Here is an 18,203-nt window from a genome sequence, read left to right on the forward strand (position 1 = left end):
ATTTAATAAAGTGTAGAATTGATTTTAATTTGAAAGAAGTCAGTTTGATATGATATGAAAGACACATCATAGTTTATGAACTGTTAGGCTGGACTCTGGAGAGTTGAAAACATAATGCGACAAAGCTGAATGTCTGTTCTTCTCTCTTTCCCCCCTTTCTGCTCCTTTTTTTGGTACTTCCCCCCCCCCTTCTTTTTAATTGTAGAAAAAACTCTTAGGTAAGACTTCTTGGAGGGTGGGGGGATGTCGTGTTGCATGTGAGTTTCAAGCAACAGAATTTCCCTAATGTTCATCTGCAAGACACATGGACTTTGTGGGAAAGCATTCCTAAAAAACTGAATCCTGACCCAGAATTTGGAAACATCTGAAAGGCAACATTTCAGGGGAAACTTGCCACCCTTCTGCTGGGCAATGCCCTGATGCAACCCCAAATTTCAGCTCCACCATCAGATCCTGACAGGGCATGGACATCCCTGAGCTCATGATGAACACACACGTCGTGTTTCTGGATATCAAAGTCTAGCTAGACTCTTTCCAGAGAACAGTAGTTCCCTGATTCCTCTGGCAGTGCCTGGCAGGGGCAGCTCAAGTTGGCCGCCCTGGATGTTCACCTGTGTTCTGGCAGGAGGAACCTGTTGGCAAGGGAAGCTACCTTGAGTGGCTACACCCATGGAGAGACAGGGGTGCGAAGGAACACGAACAAAGAAAGTCAGAACAGGAAAAGCAGCATTCATCTCATGCTCAGCTGGCAGGGGCTGGATGGTTGGCAGAGATTCTGGCTTGGTTGCTGCGTCTTCATTCATGAGCCTACAGCAATCAAGACCGGCTCCCAGTTTTAAATTTAACTTAACAGGGTTAAAATGAGTCACCTGGTATTGTTAGCAGCAGCCGCAAGACCGCAAAGGGAAAGTTTCAGGTTTGGGGGTAGGACATGAGGAAGTGAACACTGAAAGAAAACCGGGAGGGGCTTCCCTCAATGCCAAGGGACTGGAAGGAGAATTGGGGGAACAAAAAGCCTTTGGAAGCTACGTTGGTTAGTCATTCAGCCTTTCTGCATGGCAAACCCACTGTGTCGCTTGTGTTGGGCTGGTCAGTGTACTCCTGTCCAGGGGCTTCCCCACGCTTGTTGTTTCCAGGTAACACCTGGGCGTTGTAAGGTAGCTCCGTCCACGGCTGCTGCTTCCTCCATGGGCATGACCTTAATCAAATATTTTATTCTTGGTTGACAAGGAAGCGTCCAGCTTCTCCTCTCTGGATGTGACTGCCTAAGCAGTGTGTAACATCCCCTCTTAAGCACAATGCTACGAAGCTAGGAGGCCCATAGGATCCGGAGAGCAGAACTGCGGCCCTTTTCATGGGCCTCCCCAAAAGTTTTGTGTCTGCATAACTTGGCTGCAACTCGACAGCAAAGCCAACAAATGAAATGCAGGGGTAAAAACGCATGTTTGCTCTGCTCGTTCCCCCTCCAACTCAGGGCACCACTGACGGGCCCGAAGTCGCCCAGCACATTTTGTGTCTTGAGTGCAGTCCTCTCCCTTTTCCCAGGGTGATCCTCAAACTGCTCCAAACAGGGCAAAAGAATGGCAGCTTTCTATGCCCGCTGAAGTCAACCCTTTTCGGGAGGCCACTCTGACTACTGTATCCAGTGGCAGTGAGTTCCACAAGTGAATTATGTCCCCCCCCGGGGCTATGACTCATCAGCAGCATTGATTGACCCTGTACTTAGCATCATAAGAAAGGGAGAAAGTTTTATCTCACATCTGGCTTGAACTCAGCCCCCGCAGTGACTGTTGTTCCCTGGCAGAGTGTGGCATCATCACAAACTAGGCCCCGAGCGACAGAGACAAAGGTCCCTTTTGTTCCCCAGTTTGCATGGCTCCGACTGGCATCTGCAACTGGGTGGGGGTGCCAGCCGGATCCTGGACCTTTCACAGCAGGGCAGGGAACAGGAATATTTCTTGCTGACCGGCCGGAATTTAGCTGTTCTTTCCCCCCCTGGGCCATGCCAGTCGGGGAGCCAGCAAATCCCCAGCTAATCGGGCAGGCCATGTGGAATGGTGCAGATCGGGGAGCACGGACAATAAAACACCTGACATCACGGTTCCAGAGGGTTCAGCCAGGACAAGGCCTGCGGCCGGACAGGATATAAGACCCCGGCTCTCGGCTGGCAGGACCAGCATCGCTGCCCAGGGCTTCCTCGAGGACCAATCCAGATGGATATCAACGTTCACCACCCTTTCTTCCGCAGACCCCTTCTGTCCAGCCTGTCCCCCAGCCGCGTCTTCAACCAGGCCTTCGGAGACCACCTGGTGGAGTCTGAGCTGTTTCCCGGCACCTCTGCGCTCAGCTCCTTCCTCTTCAGACCGCCCCTTCTGAGGTTCCCCAGCTGGCTAGAGAACAGATTCTCAGAGGTAACGTTCCCACTCTTGTTAAACGCACTTTTAACATCCCCTCCCCCAGCAGTCGTGGACCCAGGACTAACTTGTCACAGTCACGATCCCTATTAATTAATTCTTATTATTCCCCTTAGTAGCCGATTTGTTGAGCTTTTAGGTCGAGGCTAAGGTAAGAATCAGTGATGTTGATGTGTTGAATCCCCCTAGAAGACCCACAACCAGGGCAGAGGGGAGGCCAGAGACAGCCCCTCTTGTAGCCCCATGGCAAACGGTGGCAAGGGGCTGCTTCCTCTGAACGCGGAGGTTCCAGCTGAGGGCCATCGATGGCGCTTTCCTCCGCAAACTTGTCTTGTTCTCTTTTAAAGCCAGCTGACTGCGTGGCCATAATGGTTCCAGGTGCCATGCTTGTCAGTGACAGAAGGGCAAGATCTGAGGCCCGAAGGCCCTTCGGGGAGCTTTGACTTCTTGAAAGTTTAAGCCCTGGAGATCTCACTGGACTTTAAGGAGCTGCTGGACTCAAATAGCTCTCCAAGGTCCAGATCTCACCGACGGCAGCAGGAGCTGGTTCGGTAGCCTGAGGACCACAGTGGAGGCCGCCTGCACAGAAGCATCAATCACTGTGATAGGGGATGAGTGAAATAACCAGGAAGGAGTCTCCAGTTAATCTTAGTGAGCAGGAAAGATTTTGGGGAAAGGCCCTCCAGCAGCTCAGTGTCAGGAAGGGCTTTAAAAGGCATCACCAGCACTGAAAGTCTGGCCTCAAAGCTTACAGATGACTTGACATTAACGTGCCAATAAAGGCCTTGTGGTTTTCAACTCATGAAATCACAGGAAGCTGCAGGGAAGGGGGCTGTGACTCAGTGGAAGAGCACCTGCCTGGCCCAGGTTCAATCCCTGGCATTTCCAATTTAAATGGACCAGGCAGTAGGGGATGGGAAAGACCTGATTCAGTAGAAGGCAGCTTCATGTCTTCATGTGTGCCATGGGAGGCAGCATGGTGTGGTGGTTAAGAATGGCAGCCCCTAATCTGGAGAGTTGGGTTCAATTCCCCACTCCTCCTCCATGTGCATGGGCTAGTCACAATCCTGTTAGAATTGTTCTCAGAGCGGTTCTTTCAGAGCTCTCTCAGCCTCATCTACCTCACAGGGCATCTGTGACTAGGAGAGGAAGGGGAAGTGATTGTATGTTGCTTTGAGACTCCTTTGGGGTACAAAAAGCCAGCTCTTCTTCTATCAAGATGAATACTTTCTACTCAGCAGCTTTTCAGGGTCCCAGATGTACGCACTATAAGGCAGACCGAGTTCTGTAACCATCTTTGGTAGACTGAGTTCTGTAACCATTTGTTTGACAGCAGCTGTGAGCATTTCTTTCTTATCAGGATGAGGGCCTTAACCAGACTCTTTTGTTGGCAGATGCGACTGGACAAGGACAAATTCTACGTAAATGTTGATGTGAAGCATTTCTCTCCTGAGGAGCTAAAAGTCAAGGTTCTGGGAGATGTGATCGAAATCCATGGGAAGCACGAGGAGCGGCAGGTCAGTGGTGGTTCTTGGGGCTTTCAGGGGGGAGCGAGGGCAGGAAGGCAAGCAGAGCTGAGCCTTCGGAAACAAGGATGCCCATCAGGGATGGAGATGCCAATGCTGCTCAGTTCTCCTTCCGTGTGAGGGCTTCAAAAGCCTGCTGCACACAGGCAGGAGAAAAGGGGCGTTAGTGTCCAAGTTCAATCCCTGGCCTCTACGGAGGAAAAATAAAAATCTGGCTGCAGGTGATGTCAAAGACCTCTGCATAAGATCCGGGAGAGCCACTGCCAGTCTGAGGAGACAAGACTGACCTTGATGGACCAAAGGTCTGATTCAGGATAAGGAAGTTTCATGTGTCCATGGCAGGGGTGGGCAAACTGTGGCCCTCCAGATGTCCATGAACTACAATTCCCATGAGCCCTTGCCATCAAATGCTCATGAGAATTGTAGTCCATGGACATCTGGAGGGCCACAGTTTGCCCACCCCTGGTCTATGGTTAGAGAACATATGAAGCTCCATGGTTGTGTAACGGATTAGCACCTGCACGGGAATCCTCTTAGGAATTCCGAACACCACCTTGAAAGCCGGGGGGCGTACTGGTTAAGAGCAGTGACTTCTAATCTGGTGAGCCAGGTTTGATTCCCTGCTCCTCTGCATGCCGCCAGCACCTTGTGCTACTCACAGTCCTGTTAGAGCTGTTCTCACAGAGCAGTCTTGTCAGGGCTCTCTCAGTCCCACCTACCTCACAGGGTATATGAGGTGGGGAGAGGAAGGAAGGCGATCGTAAGCCACTTTGAGGCTCCTTCAGGCAGTGAACAGTGGGGTATAAAAACTCAACTTTTTGCTTGAAAAACCACAAAACGGCTTGTCCCTTCCCTCCCCAACAAGGATGAACAAGGCTTCGTAGCCAGAGAATTCAACAGAAAATACAAGATCCCAGTTGACGTGGATCCCCTCTCCATCACTTCCTCCCTCTCTTCTGATGGTGTCTTGACGGTGAACGGACCAAGAAAGCCCACGGAAATTCCAGAGCGGACCATCCCCATCACCCGGGATGAAAAACCTGCTCTAGCAGGCGGACCAAGGAAGTAGACGGCTCTTTGAGTAACCCACTCTTTTATATCCAAGCAAGCCTTTCTGTCTGTATGAAGCAAGCAGTCCCGCTGACCGACTGCTCTTATTTATTTGTGCTAAAATACGCAGATGAGCTTGTGTACTGACAAATAAACCCATGTATAAGCATCTGCTGGCCTCTTCCTTCCGCGTTAGGGGCGGGCCTTTTAAAACGGGGTAATGGGGTCTCCAAAATTAGGCATGGGGTGCAGACATAGAAACTTTTCTTTTTCTCTCATAATATTAGAACCCGAGATTGGCTCACACAACTGACTGGTGGTAGATTCAGGGCAGACAAAAGGAAATGGTTTCACACGAAGAACACCACTGACAGGCAGAACTCAAGGCCATGAAATGGGCCGATGGCCGGTGTTTGAGATGGGTCTCAAAGGGGCTCAGACAGATTTATGGAGGACAGATCTACCACTGGCTATTAGCCCCGTGGCAACTAAATGGGTCCTCTGGGCAGAAAACATCCAATGGTCAAGTCTTGGGTAATAAACAGCAGGGGAGGAAAACTGCTTTCTGTGTTGGCATCAGATGGGTGAAAGCTGCAAATGGGATGGTGGATTAGATGAAGGGTTGCTCTGAAGCAGCGTGGCTCTTTTGATATTCCTCTGAATAACTCCAAGTCCCTCGGAGCATGTGCCGAGTTCCATCTGATCGCCACAGACAGCCATGCATTGGTTGCTTCTTGATTTAAATCCAGGTTCTTCTACCATTGGCTGCACAACCGAACAGAATTTAATAGCCACTAAGCTAGGATGTCAAACAGATTTTCACAGACTATAGTTGCCAAAGAGCAGTAGAGACAATGCTAACGAGATTCTTCTTTTCACGGGGTGTGTGTTCCTTTTAATCAGAGCCGCAGTCCACAATGTTGCACAGCGGCCTGGCCTTGGTGGGGGAGGGGGCAGGGAAGCAATCCAGTCGCGTTAGCAGGCCTTTGAACCCAGGGGTCTCCCAATGTTTACTGCTTGGGCTGAGTCTCTTCCGGCTCCTTGGGCTTCTCTTCAGCCACCAGGGCAGGTCCTTTGCCACGCGGCGGCTCATAGTCTATCATGTAGCACGACCGAGCGGTTCGCTTGATTGGAGGAGGCTCCAGCTCCGGCTGGTGTCCGGGGAACCAGTGAGGTTGTCGTGTAACTCCTGGAAGCAGGGAAATGCAAAGGCTTAAGCATGCCCTGGGGCAGGGGTAGTCAAACTGCGGCCCTCCAGATGTCCATGGACTACAATTCCCAGGAGCCCCCTGCCAGCGTTCGCTGGCAGGGGGCTCCTGGGAATTGTAGTCCATGGACATCTGGAGGGCCGCAGTTTGACTACCCCTGCCCTGGGGGATAGAAAGCAACTGTGGCCCTAGCTTCTAGTCAACAGATGTCCCGAGATCCTCCCACTGCCAATTACAAAACAACAAACTGACAATCCTGCAGGTCCGCAACTGCTCTGGGGAGGGAATCAGCTGAGACTGGTTATTGATAACTTCATAGTTTGTATGTGAGCAAGACCACACGCAAAATGTAGCTATTTATTTGCATTATACAGCCTGCCTTTATCACTGGGATTCAAGGCAGATTGCCCAGAGACAATACAATATAAGTGACGGGATGTTCAGTAAGCAAAAAAATAAGATTGAATTGGTTGAACCAACCAGAAGTCTAAAAAAAGGACACAGGTATTCACATGGCACATTAAAGGATGCAACATTACATAGGAGGAGCCAACCTACAGCAAACTAAACGCAGAAGCATAGAACGCAGTTCCTAATGATTTGCCCCAGTAACTTTGTGAATCATTTAGTACAACGCTACCCTATTGCCTGCACAGAAAACCCCTCTTGCATAATCCCGTTTTGCCTAGTTTGTGGAAAGTCGGGAGACTGGAAACCGTCAGTCTAGGACAGGGGTGGTCAAACAGCAGCCCTCCAGCTGCCCATGGACCTCTGGAGGGCCTCAGTTTGACCACCCCTGGTCTAGGATATGAGGCCTCAGGGTTCTCCTGACTCTAAAAATATTAAACCCTGGAAATCTTATTGGGCCTTCAGGTGCTACCAGATTCGAATCTTACTTTTCTACTGCAGATGAACACACCCACCCACCTGACACTTACTAAATAGGCACAATCCTCCCAAACAACTGACAGTTTGGAAGGGGCATCGCAGAAAATTACCCTCGGACATCTGGCTACATCCCACTGGATTCGTCTTACTGTTCTACAACCTCCTTTGGGAACATTACATTTTGAGCCCTTGGTTCTTGGTGGATGTCATTAGTTTACTCCATTCTATCCCACCTTGAGAGCCCTCAGGGCACCTCGGATTGTACTCTGCAGCCTGGAAGACACATGGCTTGCATTCTCCTCTGATTTGAGCTAAGCAATTTAGAATATTTCTCTGTTTTAAAAAGTTGCAGCCTATCCCACCCCCGAGGGGTTCCAATATACCTGGGGCATAGAAGGTTCAGCAATGAGGGAGGGAGCAGAAGGGCATTTGGGTCTCCCCTCCCCCTTTGAGTTCTTTGCCTGCATTTCAGTTTGGGATACCTACTTCTTGTGCTGTGAGGCATTTCCTTGGAATAAGTCGATGAGTAGGTGGACTCAAAGTAGTGGCTGAACTGAAAGAGAAGTTCACATTTAGTGCGATTTGGTGCGATCTAAATTAACTCATGTAGATTCTTCAGTAGGCTGAGCCGTCTTGACAGAACGTCTCCATCAACAAACTCTTGCTGAGAGAGTGAAATAATCCTCTACGGTAGTAGTGACCAAACTGTGGCTCTCCAGATGTCCATGGACTACAATTCCCATGAGGCCATTTTTCTGATATAATTTATCCACTTACACATTACATTTGTATCTCACTCTTTCTTCAGGGGACTCAGGGTGGCGTCCCTGACTTCTCCCCTCCCCATTACCACCCTGTCAGACATATCATGGTCCCCAATCTATCTGAGCCTGTGGGCACCTCTGAAGTTATGACACAGCTGGCTGCATGTGGAGGACTGGGGAATCAAACACGGTTCTCCAGATTAGAGGCTGATGCTTTTAACCCCTACCCCTGGCCCACAGCAGGAAATGACTTGCCCAAGATCACACTGAGCTTCCTGGGTGACCAGGTCTCCGAACCCAGGTCTTCACAGTCCAAGGCTGACAACCTGTCTCCTTACCAGCTTTAATCACCCATGAGATTAGAAAAGATGTGAAACGTAAAATGCTAGAGGGCAACTCTTTTTTTTTTTTGCCTTTGCAAGTTTAGAGCCTGATGTCTAAATGCTCTTACCTGGGAAGGGAGAGGTTTGGGTTGCAGAACTCTCTGAATGTCATACCGCTCCTGATTCCAGTTGCCCAGCAGTGTTTTGTTTGAGTAAGAGTCTTCGTTGGTGGTGCATCTCCAGCCGTACTGGGAGAACTTGGATATGCTGTTCCAGTCTGTCCACACTTCCCCATGGCCGTTAGCATGTAACAAACAGCCATGATGAGGGTGAAAGAAGCAAGAGAGGGACATGTCCTAGGGAGAAGAGGGGAAAGGGGGTTGAAGGCAGGGACCAGAGCACCTTGTTTAACTGCCAGGCCATCACTCAAATAATCCTCAGGGCTACAGCTAGGTGGAGAACCAAGAACCTAGCTGGGGTCACTAACTGACAAGGGACTCCCTAGTTTTGCAGAAACAAAATATAACTTTGCAAATTTGAGAAATACCTGAAGATTTTGGGAGTGGAGACCGAGGAAGGCAAGGTTTGGGAAAGGGACTTCAATGGGGCATAATGTCATAGAGTCCACCTTCCAAAAACAGCCATTTGTTCCAGGTGTACTGATTTCTGTCAACCAGAGATCAGTTTTCATCCCAGATCTCCCATCACCACCTGGAGGTTGGCAACCCCAAACTAATCTGATGTGTCCTGTGCATGTTTCAGGGGCAGAGAAGAGGAAAGCCAAAGGTCTGTCTACCAAGCCCTGCATTTTCAAACACACGCACACAACGGCATGATGAAGATTTAGTATGTCTGTTGCGCCCAGGATTTTGAGAGCACCAGAAGGACAGAAAGTGAGCAAGCACAGGCTTAACAGTCCAAAGCCCTTCAGACACCAAATGTGTTATCTATGTGCCCGTCTTGCTCAGCCACACATTTTAGATCCACGAAAAGTGCTGAGCATTGGCATGCAGACACAATGGAGCAGTCACTGTCTCTTTACAAAAGAGCCCAGAATCTCTTTGATGGTGAGTGTCCTCTTTCACAGTAAGAAGGTCTTCTTCTATCTGCATATGAAAAGCCCATTGTTTTTTTGAACACAAGGGACAAAGGGTTATAGCATTAGGTGGCAGAGGGATATCTGGAAAAGTGTGTTTGCATGCAAAAGTTTAAAATTTTGGCTGATCTAAAGGTGCCACAAGCCTCAAACTTTTCCCCTGCTACTTCAAAACAATATGGCAACCCTCAGCACAAGCTTCGGTGAGTTAGAGCTCATTTCATCGGATGCATAAAGAGATGCAGTGGATGAAGTAAACTCTGACTTCTGTTCATCAACAGCCGAAGACAGAAGTCTCCAACGTGGTGCCTGCTGACACATTACTGGGCACCCACCAGGTGCTTTTAGAAAGGGGGTGGGGCCAGGTGGGAGCTTCCCCAATGGCTGGCCACTGGAGATTTAATGCTACCTGTGCAGTAGCTGCCACCACAGCCGAGGGCCTTCATGTTGTGGCCGTTCCCACCACATCATGCCAGAAGTCCAAAATTGCCTGCAGGCTCAAAAAGGTTGGGGACCCCAGCCTGAGACAACTAACCCATCTGGAAATATCATCTAGGAAGGCAAACTGAGACGCTTTTATTCCAGGGAGAAAGCAAACTTTGAACACACCCTTGGGTAGGCTGGGCGGACATTTCGAACTGGGGTTACCGGGAGATATACCTCTGAGTCAGAAGTAAAAGTGGTATATGAACTGCTGCTGTCATCGTCGTCCCACATCTCCTTGCGACTAGCAGGAGGTTTGCCTCTGGATCTGAGAGCCTCGGCGGAGGGCTTTAGTGCTCCGAGGGCCCCAGCAGCCTCAAGGAAAGTGACAAGCTGCAGCAGGCAGCCAGGAAGGCCAGGGATCCCTGTTTGTGAGCTCATGACGGGATCACTGGTGAAGACTGATGTCACCGGTTTAGGACATCAAAGCTTGGACTCAAAATGATCCCTGAGAGCTAACTAAGCAAAGGGATGTATATTTTTTAAAGAATTGCTCTGAGGCTGCTGAGGTCAAAAAGCAGGACATAAATCTTAAAAAATCAAATAACAGCTGCTCATCTGGATTAGGTCCGGGGTCTGACTGCCCCAGCATTCTGCTCCCAGCAGCAACTAATCCAGGGGTAGTCAAACTGCGGCCCTCCAGATGTCCGTGGACTACAATTCCCATGAGCCCCCTGCCAGCATTTGCTGGCAGGGGCTCCTGGGAATTGTAGTCCATGGACATCTGGAGGGCCGCAGTTTGACTACCCCTGAACTAATCCCTGGAAGACAACAACACCCCAACTAACTAGAATCCACAGATACACTGCCTCTGGACATGGAAGCTTAATGCCTGGCTCATCACAATAAGAACTGGCAGGCTGACCCGGAGGGTTGCCAAGTCAAGGATGGGATAGATTTGGGAGTGGAGCCTGGGGCGGCCTGAGCTGGAAGAGGGACTTCAACTGGGTATAAGCTCACAGGATCCACCCTCCAAAGCGGCCATTTCCTCCAGTTGGAGTTGCCAATCTCCAGGTGGTGTCTGGAAACCTCCTGGGATTAGAACTGATCTGCAGGCGACAGAGATCACTCGCCCTGGGGAAGACGGCCGCTTTGGAAGGGGGAGGCGTCGCCATTACACCCAACTGGAGTCCCCCCCCCGCCCCCGCCCCCGCCCCCGCATCTCCAGGTATTTCCCACTGCAGGGCTGGCGACCGCATCTCTGATCTCTGCAGAAGGAGAGAAGCTGCAATCCCGGGAGAAGTTCAGCCCCACCCGGGAGTTGGCAGCCCTGAAGCCCGCCAGCCCGTCAAGCGCTCCCAGCAAGACCCTGACCCGAACACAAAGAAGCCGGGTAGACTGCTCCTGTCCAGGGCAGCGCGGTCGGAGCCTCCCCCCCCTCCCCCCCCGCACACGCGCACACACCCCTAAGCCCCTCCGTCTCCAGGCAGCCGACCCCCGCGGGAACCACCCCGAGACCCCGGCGGGCAGGCGGAGCAGCGGTTGCCACGGCAACCGCCAAGCGAACGCGCCGGAAGTACGGCCCGGCTACTGGCGGAAGTGACGCGCGAGGCGCTGCGCCGCAGGCTGCCGGGCGGGAGAGAGGTCGGGGGGGGTCGCTGCCCTGGGGATGAGGGGGGAGGGGGGGAGGCGACATTGGCGCTGCGATGATCGCAGCTGTGGGGGGGGGCGGGGTTGGGTTGCCAACTCCCGCTTTGGAAATGCCTTGAGATGGGGGGGACCCCAGTGGTTTAATGTTGTCACCCGCCCTGAGCATTCGGAAGGGCGGGATGCGAATGAAAAATTAGCATTACTATAGTAATATTATAGTGCCATTCAGCCTACCCTCCAAGCAGCCGTTTCCTCCAGGAGAACTGATCTCTGCCCTTTGGAGCTCCCGCCCTGACCTGGAGATTGGGAACTATGCGAGGAATACAAGCACTTGACACAGGAGTGGGGAGGGGCTGGACTGGACAGCTCTTTGTGGCCTCTGTTATTCTGATTCCGAAATCTGCCCGAGGAGGAGGAGGCATGTGTGTTTCGGCCAATGTGTTCTATATTTCTTTGCCGGGCTTGGTGCGGCTTTAATGTCAGTCCATTGAAAGCTGCTGTTACTGATCTTTGTTCACAGGCAGTCCCAGGATGCTGGCTTCGGACAAAGCATCTGCCGACTAGAAGACATTTGTGTGCCTCAGACCCTGCACAGCTGCTACCAGTCAAGGGTAAAAAACACTGATCAATGTCAGGTCAGCTTCTTCGTCTGGAATCAGCATGTTAATTCCATTGTGACAAAAGGATGCAGAAGTCGGAGTCAATATTTACGGTATTTACTTTTCACACAGTGACTTAAGGTGGATTACACAGAATGAGCCAGTATAATTTTAGGAATGGGATAATGCACCAGGATGGTGGTAGGCTGGGACCAACCTAAAAGAATTGAAGCAGAGCATACACATTAACATGACTCGTTAAGTGGTACAAAAATTATATCATATGTTCCTGCTTATAGTAACCTGCACAGAGCAAAGCAACCCCATTCCTCTTGCGGAAAAGCCCTCTTGAATTCAGTTTTTTGCATAGTTTGTGCAAAACCAGGAGAGCTGGGAATTTTCACCAACTTTGGCTCTTCTATGTTATGTTTCCAGAGATGGAGGTGGTTCCTCTTCACTGATGAAAACATCTGTTTAGATAGCTTTGGAATCCCCCAAAAAGTCTTCCTTGCATGTCTACCTGGGGATGGCTTGGGACATCCAATGAAATCAGATTTACCATTATTTTCTTCTTCCTCAAGGCTGGGCCATCATGATTTCTTTGTGTCCTCAGAAGCGCCTCCTCCTAGTCGGTGAAGGAAACTTTTCCTTCTCTGCTTGTTTGTGCAAAGCGAGGGGTGACAAGGTTCATATCATTGCTACCTGCTATGAGAGCGAAGATATCGTTTCCAGGCAAGAACTCGCTAAAACCAACATTCAATATCTGAGGGACAGAGGTAAATACCCCCTCCCACCTTTCTGTGATGCTTCTGATTGCCAAGTTTGGAAAGCCATTTCCTTTGGGACCAGTTGAAGAAGAGGCTGTTATGTCACAGCTTGGTGATCCCACATACATTAATTGCTGTGGCACCCTCTGTCTGGGCTAGGGGAGGAAGGATTAATGGGGAATGGCCTCCCTCCTTTCCACATCTCTGATTTAAAAGATCAGGTAATTGATGATGTCAGAGACCTCCACCTGAGCAGCTGCCAGTCTGAGTAGACAATACTGACCTTGATGCGTTAAGAGGCCAATTCCCTATAAGGCAGCTTCATATGTCCATATTCTGAACTCTGGGATTCTTCCTCTGATCCTAAAGGGCTGTGGCTTTGCTTTCCATATCTTGATGGTAACCCTATCTAGATGCTTCTCAAGTGTCTATTAAAATCTGTCGTGCATGGATGAGTTCTTAGCATTTTAAGTAACTCACCTTTTCCTCTTGTACTTTCCAGGAGCTGAAGTTCACTTCTGTGTCGATTGCATAGAACTGAAGGAGCACTTTTTGCCATCAGAGAGGGATTTTGATTGCATTTATTTCAATTTTCCCCATTGTGGGAGAAAAGCTGGAGTGAAAAAGAATAAAGAGCTTCTGGCCAGGTTTTTTTGTAGGTAAGGACCTGGATAGCCCAGACTATCTTGATCTTTTCAGATCCCAGAAGCTAAGCAGGGTTGGCCCTGGTCAGTATTTGAATGGGAGACCACCAAGGGATTCCAGGGTCGCTATGCAGAGGCAGGCAATGGGAAACCACCTCTATTTGCCTCTTTCCTTGAGCATGCTGCAGGGTTGCCGTAAGTAAACCATGAAGGTGCTGAGATGCAGTGAGAGACTTGCATGGGACCAGTCACTGTTCTGTCCATTGTAAAAATCTTAAAAACAAAATCCATAATAGGCCAAGTAATTAATCAGTTTTCTTAATATTCATTTCCTCTCTTCCTGAAGTGAAACGCTCATGTTCTTCTCCTCCTGCATCTTTAAAAACAATATTATTTCAGAGGTTTCTTCATGTTCTACGTGTTCTATGTAACTATTTGTACAACATTCTATGTAAACAATACGGAAGGGCACTATAAAAATCCAAATAAATAAAGTCACCTGCTGATTCCTCCTCCTCACTTGACTGTTTTGTTCCAGCTGTGCACAGGTCCTGGCAGAGAAGGGAGAGGTCCATGTGGCGCTTTGTAGGGGACAGGGTGGTACCCCTGCAGACCAGCCAAGGAGGGAGTGGCACAACAGCTGGCAAGTGGTTGCCATGGCAGCAGAGGCGGGATTCATTCTGAATGACATTCATCCATTTAGCCCCAGGGATGCTGGCGGATATAAGTGCACAGGCTACAGGTAAGCCACAGGTGCAGCACGGCAGTCTTCAGAACTTTAAACGTCCTTTTAGGTGTTGCCATAGTAACTAAGGTTTTATTATCTGCTCTTGCCTCTGAAAATGATTTTGTTTTGATGAAACTGTGTGCATGTGACTTTATCTGAAGAAGTACACATAATGTTCCTGCACCTGTTATTTAGCATAAACTGAAGATTCCTGCTGTTTAAGAGTTTTTTTTTGTTTTTTTTTGCCCTGTGGTAATAGAATCTATATTCTATACATGCCATAGATTCCCTACCTCTGATTCTGTGTAAATTTGGATTAAAAAAACCCATTTTGAATTTTGAGCCAGTCTCACATTTAATACCTGTGGTTCTTTCTCAGTGTTTGCCCTTTTAAATTTATGTCTATGCTACTTTAAATTGTCAGTCCCTTTAGCTCAGAAGACTCTTGCCTTGTCTATATTTAGAAGTCAAGATAAATCTTTCTGTGTGGAAGGAGCTTTGAATCACATATTCACCCGGAGTCATCTGCTTCTGCTTCCTAAACCTTTGATCTGTCAAACAGAACTGGAAGGCAATTTAGTTTCCTTCTGGGTTCCGGAGATCTTTCGAGATAAGATCAACAGGTTTGTGGCTGAGGTTCTAACTCTTGTAAGTTTAAGCCTGTACAGCATATTTACTTGATTGATGACTGTGATTTTAAGCCACAAACCGCCCTGAGCCCTTGGGGAGGGTGGTATATAAATACAATAATAAATAAATGTGGAAATTAAACAGCCTTAAATCATGAATCAGTCTTAGACTTGTAACCTAAACATATTGGGTAGGATATAAGATCTGTTGATTTACAAATTTGCATGTTTAGGTTTGCAGATTAATCCCAACAGAGGTTCTGGTTGACCATTGGAGTTCTGATTAGCTTCTAGCAAGTGTGGCCAAACTGTGGCTTTCCAGATGTCAATGAATGAACAATTCCCATGAGCCTGTCTGCTCTGTTGTTGGCTTTCCAAAGGAACTGGTTGGCCACTGTGTAAAGCAGGTTGCTGGACTAGATGGATTGTTGGTCTGACCCAGCAGAGCTCTTCTGTTCTTTCACCATGTTATTCAGGGAGAAATATCTGTTGCCAATGTTGGCAAGGCCCCCTGTGGATAGAAGGCCACATCCAACCTGCATTGGATTCTCTGAAAGATGCCTTTTCTAAAAAGTCTACCAGTAAATTAAATATAAAAGTGATGGTGAGCGGGCTGTGGATTGTGGTGATCTTGGCATGCATTTGGTGCCATGTGATTTAACGGCTTAACTTTTCCATCTTACTATTTTAAATAGGGGTTTTCTGGATGGGCATTCAGAGCATCCTGTCAGAACAGTAAATGAGAAATTACATGAAGGACTTGGCAAATCATTGCCCATTCTGAAGGTGAACCGGCCCCTTCCTTTGGTGCTCCAAGAGAGCGGCTGTTCCTATTTCCCCCTGGATGCCCTTTGGATGGTTCCAATTGCTGAAATAAATCCAGATCCTGAGACAGTGGCTGAGAAGACTGTGAGGGATACAGAGAACTTTCCTTCAGAGTTTCACGACTGGAATGGCATAGACCAAGGTAGCTGGAAAAACGGGGACTGGTTCTTGGGACGGTTATATCTGAGACCTTCCCTTCTGATTTTTCTTCCCACGGTAGTGCAACAAACAGAGTTCACTTCTGAGACCCTCCTGGCACTCAGCGGGCCTGTCTTTAGGAAGTGCAAGATCTCGCCTTGTACTCCACCCGTTTTTCATGAGGCCCTCATTCTCTGTGCAGTTAATAAAGGCTTGGAAGATACACGCGTGCAGCTTCTTGTGGACAGCATCCATGGAACACTAAGCCCTTTGCTTGAGGCTGCAGGTTTTAACTTGGGCTGCACAACGGATGAGCCAGATCCAGCCGAACTCAGTGCCTTCCTAACTTCTGAACTGCAGCTCAGTAAACGGAAATATTTTATTGCTTTGAAGTCTGATGCCTCTGATCCTGAACTGAGAAGTTGCTACGTGGGGACGGTCGGCTTAGTTCCCTGGCGGTCAGCGAGCATTGACTGCAAAATTGTGTATGCCTCATTGAACCTCGATCTTCTAGCCATGTGCATCTGTGGCATCTGCGACTGGCGAATACTGTGGACCTCTGACGAGCGTTTCCTTAATCAGTTCTCAGGAGGGAATTTGGGCCTCTTCGCAAGCTTTTCTCTCTATCCCCCCTCCTATGTGCATGACCTCAGCTTTTGGGTTCCAGATCCAGAAAGGTTTGATGAAACGCAGCTTCATGCCGTTGTCAGGCATGCGTCCTGTGAACTGGTTGTGTCTGTCCAACTGCTCGACAGGTTTCAGCACCCAGAGACAGAGCAAACCAGTCTCTGTTACCGGCTCATATACCAGTCTTGTGATAAAGCTCTGACAGGCCAGCAAGTTGCCGCCATGCAGATGAAGCTCAGGAAGGAGATGGCGCGTTCCCTGCACGTGACTCTTAGGTAGCTCCTGATCCTCCCTTCCATCTCTACGGACTGGTTTCACCAGTGCTTGCAATTCAGATTTGATGTGGAACATCTGTCTCTTGCGTGGGAGAGGACTTTGATCCAGAGTGTTATGTCAGGTCAAACGTATGCCTTTTGCAAAGGCTGAGGCTGAGAGTGGGGGTGGGGGCTGCAGTGAGGTGTGCTGAGAGTTTTGGTCTCTGCTGCTGAAAGTAAATTGCCTTGTTAAATGTATTTATGTTAAACGTTTGTTAGCTGCTTTTCTACTTTGTGGAAGTCAAGGCAGCTTAGCCCACTGCCTCTGGGCACTGGAGTTCATAACTGTCAAGATAGTAGCTTTTGATAGACCAGTCGTCCATGAATTTGCCTACTCCCTTTTTAAAGCGCACCTAAGTCGGTGGCTATGACCACATCCAGGGGCAGCGAGTTCCTCAAGTTAACAATATATTGGATGAAGAAACACAACAAAACAAAATCAGAGTCCAGTGGCATCTTTAAGACCAACAAAGATTTATTCAAGCGTGAATAAATACTTCCTTGCGTCTGACCTGAATTTCCCACCCTACAGCTTCAGGGTTCTAGTATTATGGGGAATGGCTTCTCCATGTCCCCTCTCATCACACCTTGCAAGAGGATCCCGGGAGCTGTGGCACTCGTGGACAAAAAGCTACAGGCTGTGGGAGGGCTGTGATGGCAAGAGGAAGGGGTGAATTAGCCTGCCTCCTTCCACAGGCCTAATCTGCTGACCGTGATGGTTTGCACATCCTGAATGGAAGCAGAGCTCCTGCTATCATTGGCTTGACTAATCCGTTTGCCTGATAAGATGCCCTCGGCATTACCCGCACCCATAGGTGGCACAATGGGGAAGGAATGTGAGATGAAAGCCGGAGCCATTTATAGCTGCCACCCTCACAGATGCCCGAGTGCCGTGTTTATTTTTAGACAGGATTATGGCAGTTGTTACTCAGACGAAAGCAAAGGAGTACAGAATCCCCAGGAGAAGGGATTGGCATTCTGTGGTTCTAAGGCCAGCCAGTCCTTGACCAAAGGAAAGCCAGTCCCATTTCAGGCCAGTGCGCATGTTTCATCTGTGGCACATGTGCCTGCTTTTGCATGCTTGGTGCAAGTGACGTATTTGCAGGTGAGACTGTCTCTTCTTGGCCCTGAGGTGTGACCTCCTTTGCAAGACAGTCCGCCTGGCTCTTCCGTATAAATGAAACTTCACTGAAAACTTCACAAAAAAAGCCTAAAGCCCAGACAAACTTGGGGCATCTCCGCATATTAGTAAAAATAGCGTCACGCCCGCAGAATGGCAAAGCATGACATTTTGTGCCCCTGCAGCCCTCCACCTTTTTGCTTTCTTGCCTTTGTCTGCCTTCTTTTTGTACGTTTTGCCCTCCTGCTGCTGGAAGAGGCAGAAGAGAGCAGTGTTTTATACTGTTTTATTATACTGTTTTATATTATATTTTTGGGTTTTTTATGTTGGGCTTTTGCCTGTCAATCAATTGAGGCAACCTTCCTCTATATTCTGATACAGTTTAAAGGTCCCATGATGCCCGCTGTTTTTTTTTATGTCATACTTTTCCATTGCAATGCCTGTGCATAGAATCATAGATGCATAGTGCCT

The 18,203-nt window shown here is 48.9% G+C and overlaps 3 protein-coding genes across 9 annotated transcripts; 2 read left to right on the forward strand and 1 right to left on the reverse strand.

Annotated features, from left to right (window-relative positions):
- Nucleotides 1-2,100: 2,100 nt before the first annotated feature.
- On the forward strand, nt 2,101-5,159 carry CRYAB (crystallin alpha B). The gene is made up of 3 exons (XM_077305705.1): nt 2,101-2,411; nt 3,809-3,931; nt 4,806-5,159. Exons 1-3 carry the CDS (start codon nt 2,214-2,216, stop codon nt 5,007-5,009), a joined length of 525 nt encoding a protein of 174 aa, XP_077161820.1. The 5' UTR covers nt 2,101-2,213; the 3' UTR covers nt 5,010-5,159.
- A 697-nt stretch (nt 5,160-5,856) lies between these two features.
- Nucleotides 5,857-11,273, reverse strand: CFAP68 (cilia and flagella associated protein 68). 3 transcript variants are annotated; one of them, XM_077305704.1, is made up of 4 exons: nt 11,157-11,273; nt 8,302-8,529; nt 7,573-7,639; nt 5,857-6,179 (listed from the first exon to the last, which is right to left on the reverse strand). In XM_077305704.1, the coding sequence occupies exons 2-4, from the start codon at nt 8,524-8,526 to the stop codon at nt 6,001-6,003; spliced, it is 471 nt and encodes a 156-aa protein (XP_077161819.1). In that variant the 5' UTR covers nt 8,527-8,529; nt 11,157-11,273; the 3' UTR covers nt 5,857-6,000. The 3 variants fall into 3 exon arrangements, with proteins under 3 accessions (XP_077161819.1, XP_077161817.1, XP_077161818.1); XM_077305702.1 differs by lacking the exon at nt 11,157-11,273 and adding an exon at nt 9,879-10,319; XM_077305703.1 differs by lacking the exon at nt 11,157-11,273 and adding an exon at nt 9,930-10,312.
- Nucleotides 11,274-11,278: 5 nt separating this feature from the next.
- On the forward strand, nt 11,279-18,203 carry FDXACB1 (ferredoxin-fold anticodon binding domain containing 1). Of its 5 annotated transcripts, none has more exons than XM_077305696.1 (7): nt 11,279-11,336; nt 11,863-12,054; nt 12,555-12,717; nt 13,211-13,367; nt 13,891-14,094; nt 14,544-14,702; nt 15,404-18,203. In XM_077305696.1, exons 2-7 carry the CDS (start codon nt 12,028-12,030, stop codon nt 16,575-16,577), a joined length of 1,884 nt encoding a protein of 627 aa, XP_077161811.1. In that variant the 5' UTR covers nt 11,279-11,336; nt 11,863-12,027; the 3' UTR covers nt 16,578-18,203. The 5 variants fall into 5 exon arrangements, with proteins under 5 accessions (XP_077161811.1, XP_077161816.1, XP_077161815.1 ...); XM_077305701.1 differs by having other exon boundaries at nt 12,523-12,717; nt 15,404-18,200; XM_077305700.1 differs by lacking the exon at nt 11,279-11,336 and adding an exon at nt 11,430-11,764.

Source organism: Paroedura picta, chromosome 12, assembly GCF_049243985.1.
Source record: "Paroedura picta isolate Pp20150507F chromosome 12, Ppicta_v3.0, whole genome shotgun sequence".
NCBI classification, from domain to species: Eukaryota; Metazoa; Chordata; class Lepidosauria; order Squamata; family Gekkonidae; genus Paroedura; species Paroedura picta.